This window comes from Bolinopsis microptera, chromosome 1 (genome assembly GCF_026151205.1).
Source record: "Bolinopsis microptera isolate Bmic1 chromosome 1, MBARI_Bmic_1.0, whole genome shotgun sequence".
Lineage (NCBI taxonomy): Eukaryota > Metazoa > Ctenophora > Tentaculata > Lobata > Bolinopsidae > Bolinopsis > Bolinopsis microptera.
In genome coordinates this window covers 14,927,492-14,943,924 of record NC_087072.1, presented here as the reverse complement: position 1 = coordinate 14,943,924, position 16,433 = coordinate 14,927,492, and the positions used below count along the sequence as shown (strand labels likewise).

General features: G+C 42.1%; 2 protein-coding genes across 3 annotated transcripts in view; one reads left to right on the top strand and one right to left on the bottom strand.

The window, feature by feature from the left end:
* LOC134822969 (uncharacterized) overlaps window positions 1-3,174 on the top strand; it is a 44,046-nt gene extending 40,872 nt beyond the window's left edge. For both annotated transcript variants that reach the window (XM_063834262.1, XM_063834270.1), the window contains 4 exons: window positions 719-897; window positions 1,051-1,218; window positions 1,378-1,488; window positions 1,643-3,174. In XM_063834262.1, the coding sequence (XP_063690332.1) occupies window positions 719-897; window positions 1,051-1,218; window positions 1,378-1,488; window positions 1,643-1,912 (728 nt within the window). In that variant the 3' untranslated portion in view covers window positions 1,913-3,174. The remainder of the gene's footprint in view (window positions 1-718; window positions 898-1,050; window positions 1,219-1,377; window positions 1,489-1,642) is intronic.
* An 11,497-nt stretch (window positions 3,175-14,671) lies between these two features.
* The window catches only part of LOC134813011 (uncharacterized), an 86,078-nt gene continuing 84,316 nt past the window's right edge, over window positions 14,672-16,433 (bottom strand). The window contains exons 2-4 of the mRNA XM_063820678.1: window positions 15,908-16,024; window positions 15,639-15,744; window positions 14,672-15,379 (exon numbers count right to left, since the gene is read on the bottom strand). Coding sequence (XP_063676748.1) covers window positions 15,186-15,379; window positions 15,639-15,744; window positions 15,908-16,018 — 411 coding nt within the window. The 5' untranslated portion in view covers window positions 16,019-16,024 and the 3' untranslated portion in view covers window positions 14,672-15,185. The remainder of the gene's footprint in view (window positions 15,380-15,638; window positions 15,745-15,907; window positions 16,025-16,433) is intronic.

Here is a 16,433-nt window from a genome sequence, read left to right as displayed (position 1 = left end):
CCGTATTCACAGTTCAAAACCTTGGTGTCTCACCTGATCACTGAAAAATATCGAATGATAATTATTATTTTTCTTAAGAAGGGAGAGGAGTTGTACTTTTGATCTATTGTCCAATAATCATATTAGACGTTGGCTTGATACAATTTTTTCCGCGAGATACGACAGACATTATGCCATTTGATAAGATTACCATCTAGACGAAGGGGTCATAGTTGGGAATTGTATCGGAGTATTAGAGGTATTAGGGACGAGGTTATATACTGAACCGAGTTGATAATAAATTTATTGAACATGATTACTCTGCGAAATGAAGAAACCCATAACCAGTATTGTAGAATGTTTCACGTTTACCCACTGCTGTGAAATTCATGTACACCTATACGGTTGCATAATTATCAGTACCCCATTTCATTTGCCGAATAAGTTGGAAGAATTAAACTTAATTTTAAATCGGAGTTGCGTATGGAGCGTATAACGTTAACTTTTCGCATACATCCCACCAATCGTCTTCCTTAATCTCAAACTCTTTGATATGCTGGTAAGTTGTAATGGCTGAAAAGTTTAAAACATTTCCTGATAACGTCTAGCACTGGTTAGTAGAAGGGCAAGGAAACTTTACGGTCAAAATTTACACACACACTACATGAAACGAGTAACACCAGTGACAGTTCTAATTTTAACATTTTGATTAGGAATACTGACCAGCTAATCATTTCAGTGGACGCCAAATTTGACATCGCTGGAGTCCTGATAAAGCTGACCTGCTCGATTCTCCTACCTGTGATCGCAGGAAAACTTCTGCAGCTCATCCCACATGTGCCTCAAACTGTTAGCCGTTTCAAGAGATGGATTTCCGTTGTCACCAGTACCTGTCTCGCTATCATGCTGTGGATGAAGGTAAGCTATACTACCCTGCCCAAATCACTACAACCATCCAACCACAAATAGAAAATAAAATTTTACCCCCAATTCTTTCGAAACAGAAATTTGTGGCTCGTAGAATCGTTGTGTGTACTACAACATATCATTTAACGTTATCTTACCTTCCAGGTTTCCAAAGCAGTACAAGACAAAGCATTTGACGGTGTGAAATGGCAATCTCTTCTCGTGCTGATCGCCTTCGTACTGGTAATGTGCTTGATCAACATCTGCGTTAACTCTGCTTTCTCCGTCCTGCTGTGTCTGAGAAATACCTACATTAAAGTCATGCTTCTTATGGTATGTTCATTTCTGTTTTTGGTTAAAGTGTCGATGATTTATGATTGATTCCTTGTTATACATTTATTTGTTGCGAATAGATTGGATTTTACTGGTTGATTTGGTCTGATTGGACCCAAACCATACATTTTATGAAATTAATTTATTCATATTTTACAGGTCAGCCAGAAAACTTTGGTTATGGCGGTAACGCTTGTCCAAGTCTTGCCTGAAACTCTTGGAGAGATGGGACTTATCCTGGTGCCATGCTTCGTTGCCCATCCCACTCAGGTAACTAACATCATTTAGCTTCTATAGATATCTCCCTGTTTTTTTACTATCTCCTTAGTCCTTAGTTCTGATTGAATTGCGTGTAGACTGTAGATTTCATTTTGATTACAAATTTTGTCCAATCATACATGATATTCATATTTCTTTTTTTCAGATCTTAGTATTCAGTTTCATTGCTCCACAACTGAAGAACCATCCCTTCGACTTCACCTGTCCACGATGGATGCCAACCAGGGTAATTGCCATGTGCGAGTGGTTGAACCAAAACAACAAGGGCGTGCAAGACGCAGAGAAGCAAGCTGAAGTGATAGCAAACGGTGCTGCAAACGGCGCTGTCATCAAAGATCAGCCGGATAACATGACTGACGTTGTCATTGTCAATGGTAATGGTTTCCATAACAACAACAACGGACAAAATTCGTAAAACTCACAATGCTCACACTGAGTAAGGAAGTATGGAGACCAGTAACTTAGCTGTCCAGATTCGTTTATTTATTTTCAGAGAGACACGATTAAGTGCATGAATTTAAGATCTAAACCCGGGTTGGAATTCAACATAAAGACTCTTATAGTCTTATCAAAGTCTAAGGCTATCGAATTGTTAATACAGAATAAGAAAATGTAGTTGATCAGTCAGGATGAAACTGGGGCAATATAGCACACATACAATTCTCTGTCGCGAGTCCAGGTCGACTTTACCAATGTGGTGGCTAGTAGCCTGTGTCCGTGACTGACAGACGTTTGTGTTTTATATTGCCGAAACATATCCAATTCCCATTGATGTTGTGATTTATTCCGACTTCGGCCAGATTTGAATCACAGGATCACTGGCAATAGTATGTGTCAGAATTTCTGGGACTTGTATCAACTACGCGTAATCTTGACGGATGATACCCGTCTAAATTATTCGAAGTAGCGCACGCCGGTCAGTCCATCAACAAAGGACAACGTATAATGAAGGAATTATAATAGTAAACAACGAGATTTAAAACACTTGGCCACTTTATTTGAGTACTTTGGCGTTAACTTTTAAAATATTTTTACGATTTTTACTTTACACAACAAAGAATTGATTGCATTTATAGCTCGGAGAGCATTGAATCTCCTTTTATATTATGTGATTGAGTGTCAATGTCAGTTACACCCGACGACACTATTGAGGCATGTTATACAGTTTAATTTTATCTGAAGATATCGGTTTATTGCCGCCAACATTGATGTTGAACAATACGGGAATTTTAGTCAAACTTACGTTTGACAACCCCCTTGTTTTGAGAAAGGCGATATTCTCTTGACCTCCAGGTTGTCTTTGGGCCTCCAGGTTGTCCTGGGGCCTGACGCCTTTCCGACATGTGATTGGGAGGATTTGCATGGAGGTTGAGAGATAATCTTGAGAGTTTCAAAACAGGCGCATGACATAGATATTGAGTCTATGTTTAAAGAGGCCGGGGGTTCCCATTTCTAATGGTATTTATTCTGCTTTGTTGTACTCGTTGCACTTCTGCAACCTACTAAACGATAAATTGATCGGTACCAATTTTACGGTACCTTATTAATGAAGTTATCATTTTTCATTTCCCATAGGCCGCGAATAGTGTTAATTTGTTCTGACTACCAGATTACAAAGAATATTCAATCAGCATGTTATTGCGACCTTGTGATTCGATTTTAATTGATTTAAATTTATTTACTGTGTTTCCTTTCGTTCAGTTAACTTCTACAATAGGGCCTTCTAATTTTAATTTTATTACTAGCCATATATGGACTCTATCCTCCTGTATTTCCCAGACTGAACCAGGAATTTGGATCACAATTAATAGACCTAGACATACTAAAAAGCAATTTATCGACCACACAGGCAAATCCGCCCTAGATAAAGATAGAATTAGACGGATAAGTACAGAACTTCAGTGCACCTAATGTCATTGACTTACTGTGGTGTTATAAAGATTTCCTGTTGCTGAAAAGAATTTCCCTTTCTCATGGTACATCCACCAGGGCTAGATTGACGGATCGGATGAAGGTTTTTGTAATCCGTAAATCCAGCGCTAGTGCATGTCCCATGTTTGAAGAAGAGGAAGTATCAACTCTTTCCAACAACATTAATACTCAGAGAGTAATATTTTCACGGCCATCAAAGTAGGGTTCCCAATTTTCCTTCTGAATTTAATACTTAAAGTAAACAATTTCTTCTCATAATAAAAATGTTCTTCTCAACATTCATTCATTCATTTTCTTCTTTTCCCTTATTCCCCGACATCCTCTTTTCCTATGGTTGCCACATTTCTGTTACATCCTACATGCTATCCTTTTTTAGGCCAGCTTCTCGGGGGTAAAGGACCAGTTACTGTAAGTGTAACTCAGTAAGCCCGCTGTATCGTTAATATTATTTGTGCCTATAATTGACTGACTCTTTTGAGGCGGTGCAGATGGTCTTCTAAACGGACTTTATTAATTTATTATACAGTAAAACCCCGATTTACCATTTCTTTCCACTTTTCCTTAAAAATGTTGATTATTTGGAATACTAGAAATAGATGGGTCCCTGATCTCAAAAGCTTGTCAGGCTAACCACTAATTGGAAACCAATTCTGTACGGAGAGAATTAACGTGTTATACTCGTAAAATATTTGTTCCAAAGACTGTCGACTAGTTCAACTTCAACTGGGCGCACGTCTTGGTAGGTTATAAACCTACAACTACAAGGAGAGAAACGATGTGATCCGACGGAAACTCCAAAGTAGATTCCCCGATTGACCGTACACTCTAGGCCTAATTTAGCATAGTCAGTAGTATAGCTTACTACTAATACAATGTATTTCCTTTCCCCCCAAACTTTGGGGCTGGGTGACGGTGATCCATAACTTGTTTCATTTTTTCAATTCTTGTTTGATTTATGATTAAAAACACTCAGTTTGCAGTTACTGGACTTTATTTGAATGGACGTACGTGGACGTTAATTCATTGGAAGCATGAGGCTGAGCATATATGAGGCTTTATACGCTATAGCGTTCATTTTAATATCCGTTCAAATTAAGTCTGTGCGTTTGCGGTCCGTCCAACTCCAAGTAAAAGCCCCTTGAAATTTTGTCCCCAGAAGTATTCAGCTAGCTACGAACTTATTATATCCATGATAAGACTACTTTTTAATTTCGGTCAATTACAATTTTTATCATCGGACTAAATTGTAAGTTAAAATGTTTAATTTTACTGCTTAATGATTGTTTTTTTCTTTTTTTTGTTTTCAAAACATTTTAACTTTAGCGAAATTGTTATGCGAAAATGGAAAGTAAATGTAAAGTTGGACGTGTATAGGTTTAACGTGTCGGTGTATAGCCATAGGCATAGGTTGAACCTGTCAGTACGACGTACGTGTCAGTGCCACGCACGAAAACAAAAATGAAACGTGTGGCCACTGCAACTCACGTGCTGTCGCTGCACGTGAATCAGAAATTGTTTTCTGATAGTGATAGGGTTTAACTCTAAGTAGAAAATAACACGTACTGGAAATCAAATTATTACAGAAGAGGTGAAATACCAAGCTTTAGCTAGCAAGACTTGCGGTTGCAGAACTTGAACTTGACGAATGAAGATCAAAGACAGAACCAAAAATAAATAACCTTTGCTGTTTGCACTTTAGAGTTAATCTTTTCATTGCTCCTCAGTGTTACTAAGCAGTAAGTGTTGTTTGGTACTGTCTGAGTCTCACGAATACGTTCTGTCAATGATCGTGTTCTTCTTTTACTGATGAAACTGCCTTACATGGGGGAATGCGGAATCAGTGTTCAAAAACACATGAAAGGTTCGTTCACATATTATGATATTACGTAATCAGCCGAAGGGGGTTTACAGTTGATTACGGGGGGGGGTGTTTGGTCGTTGATTCACGATGTCAATCCTTCCAGATCGTTGCTCTGCAGATCAGTGGCGTAACGCATTCCAGCTTCACGTGGCACAAGACAGGAATTTGCATTGACCATTGTTAATGATCTGGCCGGCGCGCGCTACTTCGTAGCACTTGACATCGGGCAAGTATCATTTCGAGAAGAAAGCGGCGCGCGTTACTTCGAAGAAATTTAGACGAGTAACACTAACATCCGTCAAGAATTTGCAAAGTTAAACTTAATTTGAACTTTTCCTTGACAGGGTAGCTTGGGAAAATAATTTTAAACCCAATTTGATTCACGATGTCAATCCTTCCTTGTATTGTAGTTGTACTGTAGCGCGATGCGTTACTGTGCCGCGCCGCGCACTCAATTACATGCTTCTCTCAACTATGCTCCTCGCAATTATGCTCCTCGCTTACCTGAGGACCCCAGGCTTTAATGTTGGTAACGAATAGAGATTAGGCGGAATGACAGGCTGAGCGCGGCCCAGTAACTCCTCGCTAGATCGGCGAGATGCGCTAATGTGCCTCGCGCTAATGTGCCTCGCGCTACTGTGCCTCGCGTGATTGCAGCAGTTAGTAGCACAGGAGGAGCAAAGTGCAAAGAAACTGCCACAAACTGCTACAAACTGCTACTAACTGCTACTAACTGGCACTAACTGCTACAAACTGGCACTACCTGCCACAAACTGCTACTAACTGCTGCAATCGCGCCCACGCATTCGCGCGCCGTTCGCGTTTGTAGCAGTTAGTTTGTAGTTATAGTAGCAGTTTGTGGCAGTCAGTGCCAGTATGTAGCAGTTAGTTTGCTTTAACCAGAGCCCTCTCGCTTGTACATTCAACTTGTGAAACAAGCGCGTCACGCAGTACGCGTATACACATGGCTATGTGAAGCAGTTAGTAGCAGTTAGTAGCAGTTTGCACTTTGCCCATCCTGTGCGGAGTGGATAGCCTAGTCATGATCTATGACTATCCTATAGTGATAAAACAAATAATGACCACAGTCTCCTGCGAAGAAGGAGAACCTGAAAATCCGATCGTTGGGTTCAGTTGTCGTATTTCAATTCTATTTCCGATTTCGGTGCATTTGTGATATGACCTGGGTTCAGTTGTCGTTTTGGGGTTTAAGCTGATTGTGTCACCCAATTGAACTGATTGGATGCCTGTTAAGTGTTAACTGCGTGGGAACTAGGTTCAATTAGGTTCAGTTGTCGGTCACCCGAACTTTTACTTGGCACAAAATAAAACTTCTCGCGATAAGGGGTCGATTTACATATTACGTAATCAGATGAGGGGGTTTTCCAAATGATTACGCTAGTTTAATTTTGACACAATAGCTATGTGTAAAATTACCTGAGGACCCCAGGCTATTATGTTCATTAACATAAAGATTTGGCGGAATGACAGGCTGAGCGCGGCCCAGTAATGTGTAAAATTGATTACGGAGGGGGGCTGGGGGTATAAATTTTCCAACAAATTATTACATAATATGTGAACGACCACTCACTTAATAAATCTACATTGTCTCAAATTTTCCTTCTGGAGAGGAAACATTTTATTACGAAGCGAACATTTTGCAGAAAACCGGAAGTTTCTATCATTTTTACTTTCTGAGATAGGCCCCAGTTTGATTCACGATGTCAATCCTTCGCAGCTCGGTGAGGCCCAGTGGTGCATTTTGCCGATCTACCGAAGTGGTTGCGAGAAGAATTATTTGATGCGCGGCGCGGCCCAGTAGTGCATCGCGCTACAAGGCCCCATGGTCAGTAAATGGTAAGGTTTTCAAAGTATTTTTTAGTTTTACTGCATCAAAAATATCAATCATTGGAGGACTTCGCCGCTTTGACGCGCCGCGCAAACTAGCATTCTTGCTTCGTCGATCGTTGCTCTGCTGTCTGCTTCGCAGAGAAACGATCTCGATGGGTTGATACCGTCAATCAAATCAATCACAAATCACCAATCACACTCTGCACTTACGGCTAAAGTTATGGTGTGTCATACAGCGTAAAACATAAAAGTTTATTTAGCTTGCTAATGTTTTTTCAGGCTCCGCATCTGGCGGATGATGCACAATGCAGATAATTATTCACTCTACACTCGACTGTCACGTGACTTTTTCAACTCGTTCTCTAGCTGGCCCTGAACGACTATTCGAAACCCTTACCCTCTAATCTGATCTGATACCTAACCTTAACGGGTGATACTCGACTCTTAAAATATTTGTTCCATATATATTGTCGACGAGTTTCACATAGCCATGTGTCTACGCGTACTGCGTGACGCGCTTGTTTCACAAGTATAATACGTTTTGCCGCCTTCGGCGGTCGCGCGCTACTGCAAGCGAGAGGCTCTGGTTAAAGCAATCGACGAGTCCAACTCGGCGCGCGTCCTGGTAGGTTATAAACCTACAACCTTAATTGACGATGTCATGTCAATTCATGGCAGCTCGGCGCGGCACAGTAGCGCATTTCGCCGATCTAGCCGATCTGGCAGCTCGGCGCGGCACAGTAACGCATCGCGCTACAACCTACAACCCTAACCCTTACCCAATCCTTAACAAAAGCATTTGTAGGTTTACAACCTACCTTACTGGGCCGCGCTCAGCCTGTCATTCCGCCAAATCTTTATTCGGCGGAATAAATATTTATGTTAATGAACATAATAGCCTGGGGTCCTCAGGTAACAACCTACCAGGACCCGCGCTGAGTTGGACTCGTCGACGGTCCTGTAATATATGGAACAGATATTTTACGAGTATCACCCGTTAACAAAAGCATATGCTGAAACCCTAACCCTAATGAGAAATTAGACTAACTTCCTTATATCGGTCACATCACGTGATCGAGACAGTTTTTCGCCAATATCTCGTCAGGGGAGCATGAGCCTTTTAACCCTATGTCGTGATCGAAACCCTAACCCTAACGAGATCGACTGAGGCGGGCGCGCGCTACTACAAGCGCAAGGGCTCTGGATCGATAAAGCAATTTGCACGGTAAAATGAGACAGTAGCGTTTTAGAGTGTCTTATCCTGTCTCAAAAGAATTCCAAATCATTGGTGTAAGTGCGAATATTGATTCTGAATACATTGCAAAAGATTTTATCTCGAATCATTTAGTTTGTAAGTACAGTACTCAGTACTGTAGTTATTCATTATATGTTGCAATGCGCGCAATTTAATTTGGGGAGTGGGCTTTCGGTGGAGATATAACATATAAACTGCGCCTATCTGTTGTACAATTGTAGTTAGATCTTCTGTATGTTTTTTCACGAAATGTTTGATTGTTTCTGATTAGACTGAGTGATGACATTGTTCTAATCTTAGTTTATGCCATTTTACTGACACCACGACATCAACTTAATATAAACACGACTTTCCGCGAAAACCGTGAGACATACTATTGAAAAGTTTTTGGCTGGATCGAATGCTTGTAGTTGTATCTTGACACCACTTTTATAAAAGTAAACGGATTCCTGCAAGTGATGGTTACTACTGACTAGGTAAATAGATAAATCATTTATCGGCAATTCTATATACATTTGTATACGTCATATTCATATTCAAATTATTTGTTATGTAGTGTTGAAAGTATCAACATATCATTATGTTATTCTGGGGGGGGGGGGGGCCGGGGGGGTGTAATGACTACCAATGGAGACTTTTGGGGACTAATGGGGACTAAAAATCGTGGGGACTAGAGGTCAACTCGTTGACGTAATTCACCATTTGTCCCCATAAGTCCCCAGAATTTTTGACAGTTATTTATGGTTTTCAAGTTAGTTTAATAACGATACGATCGAGATGTTTTGTCCAAGATAAGAGTAGGATAAATCTGACTTAAAAGTAAAATGATAAGCCCGGTTGTAATGTGTTCTACCACTGTACAAGTCAGTTCAGATTGAGGTAAATTGAAGTTTAGCTCTCGTGAAGGTAGAAGTAGCCGACTCGCTGAACTCTTAAATCTTTTGGGGGGGGGGGGGGGGGGTCCAACTACAAAAAATACGAATACGAATTTCAAATTTTAGGGGTGCGTTCGTATTTTTTCGTATTTTTTACCAAAATTTTTTTTACTCTAGAAATAACAAAATATCCCAGATTAATGGATCTATAAATCCATTGGTATTCTCCGTTGTATCTTTGTATATTACACTGTATGACATCAGAGAAGATAAATATGACGCAGCAAAACTGGTGAACAAATGAAAATACAATACTACGATTACCTACTAATTAATAATTGGAGTTTAGCTGCTTGTCAATCTCAAGTAAGCGTATTTATGTCAAAATCACTGGGATATTATCACAATTCAGATATTATGATGTATTAATTGTGATTTATAAAGGTCTTTGAATGCTACATCACAGAATATTATTACCAAATACGCATTACGCATACTTTTAAAGTCTGGTAAGTTGTATTGGGTTCCTAAAACGAAATTGAATCAGCTTCGGCTGAACCCATTATATATTATAATATATAGACTATATATGGCACATTCATATTTCATATTGATATTCTATCAGATTTTTCTTTAGATAAACTTATTACACAAAGTAGTCATGGTTATAGTAACAGCTTAAATTCCTTAGGATTAAAAATAGAGAAAAACTTCAAATTCTCTTAGTGATCTTCAAAACTTCTTTTGATAGGTAAATCTTACAATCTACATCAGACTTCACCCAAACATGATAATTCTGATGGGTAGAACAAAAGGAGTTAGTCAGTTAGTGAGTACACGGCAGACAGCCTTGCTGAATATATGCGATGTTGACATGAACAGAGCCTGCCCGCGGAACTTGACAGCTTGCTTGAATTTTTTCTTGTCGAACCAGCCCTTGTCACCAACAGATACACGTTTACAGTCTTTTCCAAGCGATTCACATGGCCGAGAAAGTGACACCCTGGCGATACTGTAGCCTTTGATTCTCCTTTGGTGTGTATGACCTGCCATTGATGACCGACCGTCGTTCATAAACTTCTCAGCAACAGTATCAACATGGTACCAACGGCCGTCGGTTGTGAGAACTCCAGTTGACTGGTTATAAATCTCCATTTCATCATCATCATCATTGGGGGCCTCAAGCTCAGCCTCTTCCCTGTCTTCATCATCAACTAGAGTGTAACATCATCAACTAGAGTGTAACAGTCGGGTTCAGTAGGTATATCGAGTTCGCACCCGGACAGCTTTGTGTGAGCACGAATCATATCCTTCCCCATGTCGATGCCTTCCCTGAGTGCTTTCCTAAGTTTCTTGAGGCTGGTGTCTCTGCCCTTGTACAGTGTACACCAGTGTTTAGTTGGGATTGGGAATCAGTGTCTTCCCCCGAGTGTGTGCAACATCATTCGCAACAAGACGGCTGCCTTTCGCATCAAGCTCAAGGCACCGATTTTTCCTTGCTCTGGCATCCTTTGTGGAAGCCAGTGCGAAGGAAAGCAAACAATTGTTCGCAAGAGTCGGAAACAAAATGCCAGCAAGCAATATCACAGTCCTTGTACTTAGTTGCACATTGGACTTGATAATAAACCATCCCTTCAAGGCCAGTTATAAGGTCCTGGAACGTTGGAGCCGTGATAAAGTGTTTACCTTAAGCCTTCCGCTTTTCGCAAACATGATCCCCTGAAGTGGAGGAGGAGGACTGGAGAGGAGGAAAAAGAAGAGGAGGAGGACTGAGGAAGACTGAGGAGAAAGGGGAGGAGGAGGAGGAAGAGGAGAAGGAGGTGAAGGAGGAGTAGGAAGACTGAGAAGGAAGACGAGGACGAGGAGGACGACTATGAGGAGGATTGAGGACGAGGACTGAGGAGGGGAGGAGAACTGGGGGGATGACTGAGGAGGAGAAGGACTGAAGAGGACTGAGGAGGAGGAGGAGGAGTAAAAGGATGAGGACTGAGGACTGAGGACGAAAACGAGGACGAGGAGGAGGCCGACTGATAAGAAGGAGAAGGAGGAGGACTGGCGAAGGACTGATAAGGAGAAGGTCTGGGAGAGGACTGAGGAGTAGGAGGAGGAGGAGGAGGACTGAGGAGGAGGAGGACTGAGGAGGAGAAGGAAGAGGGGGAGGAGACTGAGGAGGAGAACTGGGGAGGACTGAGGAGAAGGAGGATGACTGAGGAAGGAGGAGGAGGACTGAGGAGGAGGAGGACTGGGGGAGGACTGATGAGGAGGAGGACTGGGGGAGGACTGATGAGGAGGAAGAGGACTGTGGAGGAGGACTCAGGAGGACTCAATAGGAGGACTGAGGAGGAGGAGGACTATGGAGAACGAGGACGACTATGAAGGGGACTGAGGAGGAGGACTGATGAAGAGGAGAAGGAAGAGGAGAAGGAGGAGGATGAGGACTGGGGAAGACGAGGACGAGGAGGAGGACTCAGGAGGAGGAGGAGGACTCAGGAGAAAGAAGACTCAGGAGGAAGACGAGGACGAGGAGGACGACTATGAGGAGGATTGAGGACGAGGACTGAGGAGGGGAGGAGAACTGGGGGGATGACTGAGGAGGAGAAGGACTGAAGAGGACTGAGGAGGAGGAGGAGGAGTAAAAAGACGAGGACTAAGGACGAGGAGGACTGAGGACGAGAGCGAGGACGAGGAGGAGGACGACTGATAAAAAGGAGAAGGGGGAGAAGGAGGAGGACTGGGTAAGGACTGATGAGGAGGAGGTCTAAAGACGAAGAGGACTGAGAAGGAAGACAAGGACAAGGAGGACGACTATGAGGAGGACTGAGGACGAGGACTGAGGAGTGGGAGGAGAACTGGGGGGATGACTGAGGAGAAGTACTGAGGACGACTGACGAGGAGGAGGAGGAGTAAAAGGATGAGGACTAAGGACGATGAGGACTGAGGACTGAGGACGAAAGCGAGGACGAGGAGGAGGCCGACTGATAAGAAGGAGAAGGAGGAGGACTGGCGAAGGACTGATAAGGAGAAGGTCTGGGGGAGGACTGAGGAGGAGGAGGATGACTGAGGAGTAGGAGGAGGAGGAGGAGGACTGAGGAGGAGGAGGACTGAGGAGGAGAAGGAAGAGGGGGAGGAGACTGAGGAGGAGAACTGGGGAGGACTGAGGAGAAGGAGGATGACTGAGGAAGGAGGAGGAGGACTGAGGAGGAGGAGGACTGGGGGAGGACTGATGAGGAGGAGGACTGGGGGAGGACTGATGAGGAGGAAGAGGACTGTGGAGGAGGACTCAGGAGGACTCAATAGGAGGACTGAGGAGGAGGAGGACTAAGGAGAACGAGGACGACTATGAAGGGGACTGAGGAGGAGGACTGATGAAGATGAGAAGGAAGAGGAGAAGGAGGAGGATGAGGACTGGGGAAGACGAGGATGAGGAGGAGGACTCAGGAGGAGGAGGAGGACTCAGGAGGAGGACTCAGGAGAAAGAAGACTCAGGAGGAGGAGAAGGAGGAGGACTGGCGAAGGACTGATGAGAAGGAGGTCTAAAGACGAGGAGGACGAGGAGGACTGAGAAGGAAGACGCGGACGAGGAGGACGACTATGAGGAGGACTGAGGACGAGGACTGAGGAGGGGGAGGAAAAACACATAAAACATACTAATGGAATGTCCTATTGGTTCGTTTTCTCATCACAATATACTAATATATACTATTAAATTGCATACGTATTATTTAGGGGTTCTGATTGAATTATATCACTTCTGAGAGGTTTTAGAGATCGATTCTGTAAATTTCTCAATTTTCCGATTTTTCCGATTTCGATTTTGGCCTCATCAACCCTCATATCGGAAATCGGGTTGGACCCCCCCCCCCCCCCCCCCCCCCCCAGTTAAATGGACCAATTTCGAATAAAACATAAAATGGATCACAATATATCCCAAATTTTAATTTTAAAAACGATAAAAAGGGAGCGACTTTCAAAATTTTGTGTGGGTTCATCGTTTTTGTTGTTACACCCCCAGGTTTTATGTATGATACATGATGGTTTACATATTATTTTAATGTTTCTTCACTGCTAAGTTGAGCTTAGATCTGATTAATTACGAAGATGTGTGATCTTCTATTTATCAAAATGACGATTTGTAAAAAATACGAAAAAATACGAATACGAATTTGAAATTTTAGGGGTGCGTTCGTATTTTTTGTAGTTGGACCCCCCCCCCCCCCCCCCCCCCCCCCCCCCCATCTTTTAACCCATCAGCATGGACATTATCGGGGGAAATGATGATCGATTAGAATCTTACAGTTACTCCTCCTTGCACGATGCTACATGATTGAAGGATACTGGACGAACGTTCCATCATATGGCTACCGTACTCTTTACTATAGTGTGGCAAATCCAGAGAACGATGTCATTTTTACAAGTCTTGTCGTCCAGCGTGTAAAAGCAAAAAGAATCAGATGTAACACAGCACCGTGCAGTGATAGTCATTGATGATAAGCAGCAAACTTCCGACATGATACCAGTGACATTATCTCCAACTGATATTTTTAAATTATTCAGTTTAACTGTGATAAAAGCCTTTTCATTTTCAAACAAAAAAGAATATGAAACACTAATGCAAAGTTACTGAGTATAAATCAGCCGACAGGTGCTGAAAATTAAATATATAATGCCTACTGGTGAGACCAGCAGGCATAATGTCGATCTGAGGGGCTAACCCTCACCAGGTCGCGATTAACTCCAAAAAATCCGCGGCTCAATTCCCAACTCCGTAATTGCGCGGCTTTTATGTTACTTATATATGTAAATATACGTTTCAGCACTGTGTGACGAGGCAGTAGACCCCCCCCCCGCGCATTTTTTGGAGTTGATTGTCGCGCGCATTTTTTGGAGTTGGGTTACATCTTGGTGACAGTTACTGTCACCAAGATGTAACCCAACTCCAAAAAATGCGCGTATATATGCAATATGTCTCCTCAATGTTGTCATAGGTAGTCGCCCCCGCCCCCTCCCTTGATTTACCTGAGGTACTCTAACAGCCCTCAAGTAGCTCCAAGAAGTCAGGAATGTCCAGTGACCATTTATAAATATTCTAGACTTCAGTCTTGAGAAGTTTACGATCCAAAAGTAGTCATTACACCCCCCCCCCCCCCCCCCCCCCCCCTTTTGGGGACTAAAAATCATGGGGACTCGGGGTAAAATCGTTGACGTAATTCCCCAAGTCCCCAAAAGTAGTCATTACACCCCCCCCCCCCCCCCCCCCCCCCCCCCCCCCCCCTTTTGGGGACTAATGGGGACTAAAAATCATGGGGACTCGGGGTAAAATCGTTGACGTAATTCCCCAAGTCCCCAAAAGTAGTCATTACAATTACCGTTATTCTCAAACGCCGAATTGAAACGACATAATTTAATTGATAAAATTTGATAATAGTCAATATGATAATATATCCGACTAAAAGGCAAAATATTCAAAATGCTATAATGCACACATAGTAATATTATAGTAATGCAACCACCATAAAATTCACAATTAAATGTGAAATAAATACTGAATCTAAAAATAACTTCTTAAACCTCATTCTAAAACAGGAAAAGTTAAAAAACAGCAAAATCTGAGTACACACATACATGTAAGTTATTCTAGAATATCTTAGTTTTTTGGAAGATTATTGGAAAATTGATTAATCAAACAGCGTCCTCCTTGATACGCAGTTATAAAGTAACTTTGATTATACATATGGATAGATTGGATGAAACAATAATATTATCAACTACCAACTGGAAATGGCCATAAAATTCAGGAATAATTTTAGTAGATAATGATAACTACATCTAAATCAGTTGTTAATATTGAGACTTCTTGACGCATAAGTAAATATTATCAGGGGAGAAGAACTAATCCAACATAAAGTCGCCCTCTTTAGTCGATCTTGTGGTGTTGGCCATGAGAACCTCCAGCCAGGACTCCGATCAGGTTGAGGGCCACAAGGTTGGGGATACACTTAGTACTTTCTCCTTGGGAGTAGAGGGAGAGGCAGAGGAAGGCTTGCATGGTGAGAAGAGCCCACACGGAGTACACGGCCCAAACTGACTCCCCGATTATAATCAGAGCACCTGAAATGTTATGTTAACCAATGGGGGAGAAAGGGAGTAAGAAACCTATGATGATCCATGCGGAAGATTTGTTGTGAATGGTCGGTTTCATCATCAGGATATAAACATATAATGGCCCCCCATATAATCTAAGAGGTGTATATTTACAACAGCCGAAATATCGCCTTGTCCACCCTCTTGAAAATATAACTCAAAAGAAGAGAATGGATCAAAAAATGCATAAAAATAAAATATTAACAGTTTAATAGACTGAACTTACCGGCAACGATCTCAATCAATCCGAAGATAAATCTGTAAAGTTCAGGGTCGAGATGGACTCCGAATCTGCCGGGAAACACTTTAGCGTGACCACTGAACGAGCTTGACTGGAAATTAAGAAATTCAGATATCTATAGGAATATTCGAAGTCATGTATCTCGACGCAAACGATTTACCACAGTAAGAACTACAGTTATTCGAGCATGACTGTAGCGCCTGATTATATAGTTGTTTTCAAATGTCATCAACAAATTAAAAGCAAATACTAACAAGTTCGCTGTGCAGACCAGAGTTAAGGATGGGTGTCACGGTGCAGACTCCCATGTAGATGAAATACAGGGACACCGACACAACGAACATTCTTCGGATTGGTAAACCCATTTTGCTAGAGAGATACTGTCAGGGTTAGCAAGGTAGGTTAGCAAGATAAGGAGTTTTGTCTTGAAATTTCAGACATTTTCCGTTTATATTAATTCTTAGAGGTTTTCATGCACAAATTGTGACCCGCCAAATTATAAGACTTAATCGATATACAGAAATTCGGAAATATAAAGAAGATGGAGTTGAATCAATGTTTAGAGACAAAGAAACAGAGCGGGGAACTCTTGTCAAAGAAAGAAAATTACCCCGTAACAACATTGAACTGAGAGTAAAGGCCATCACCGGTGGTGGAGCGATATAATTACACACTGTAAGACTAAGTCAATAGGTTGTGTGTAAAGAGTCGAGATGGGATATAAAGGGAGACAATAGGATAGTCACGCTATAACATAAAGTCTACACACTGCGCTTGAGT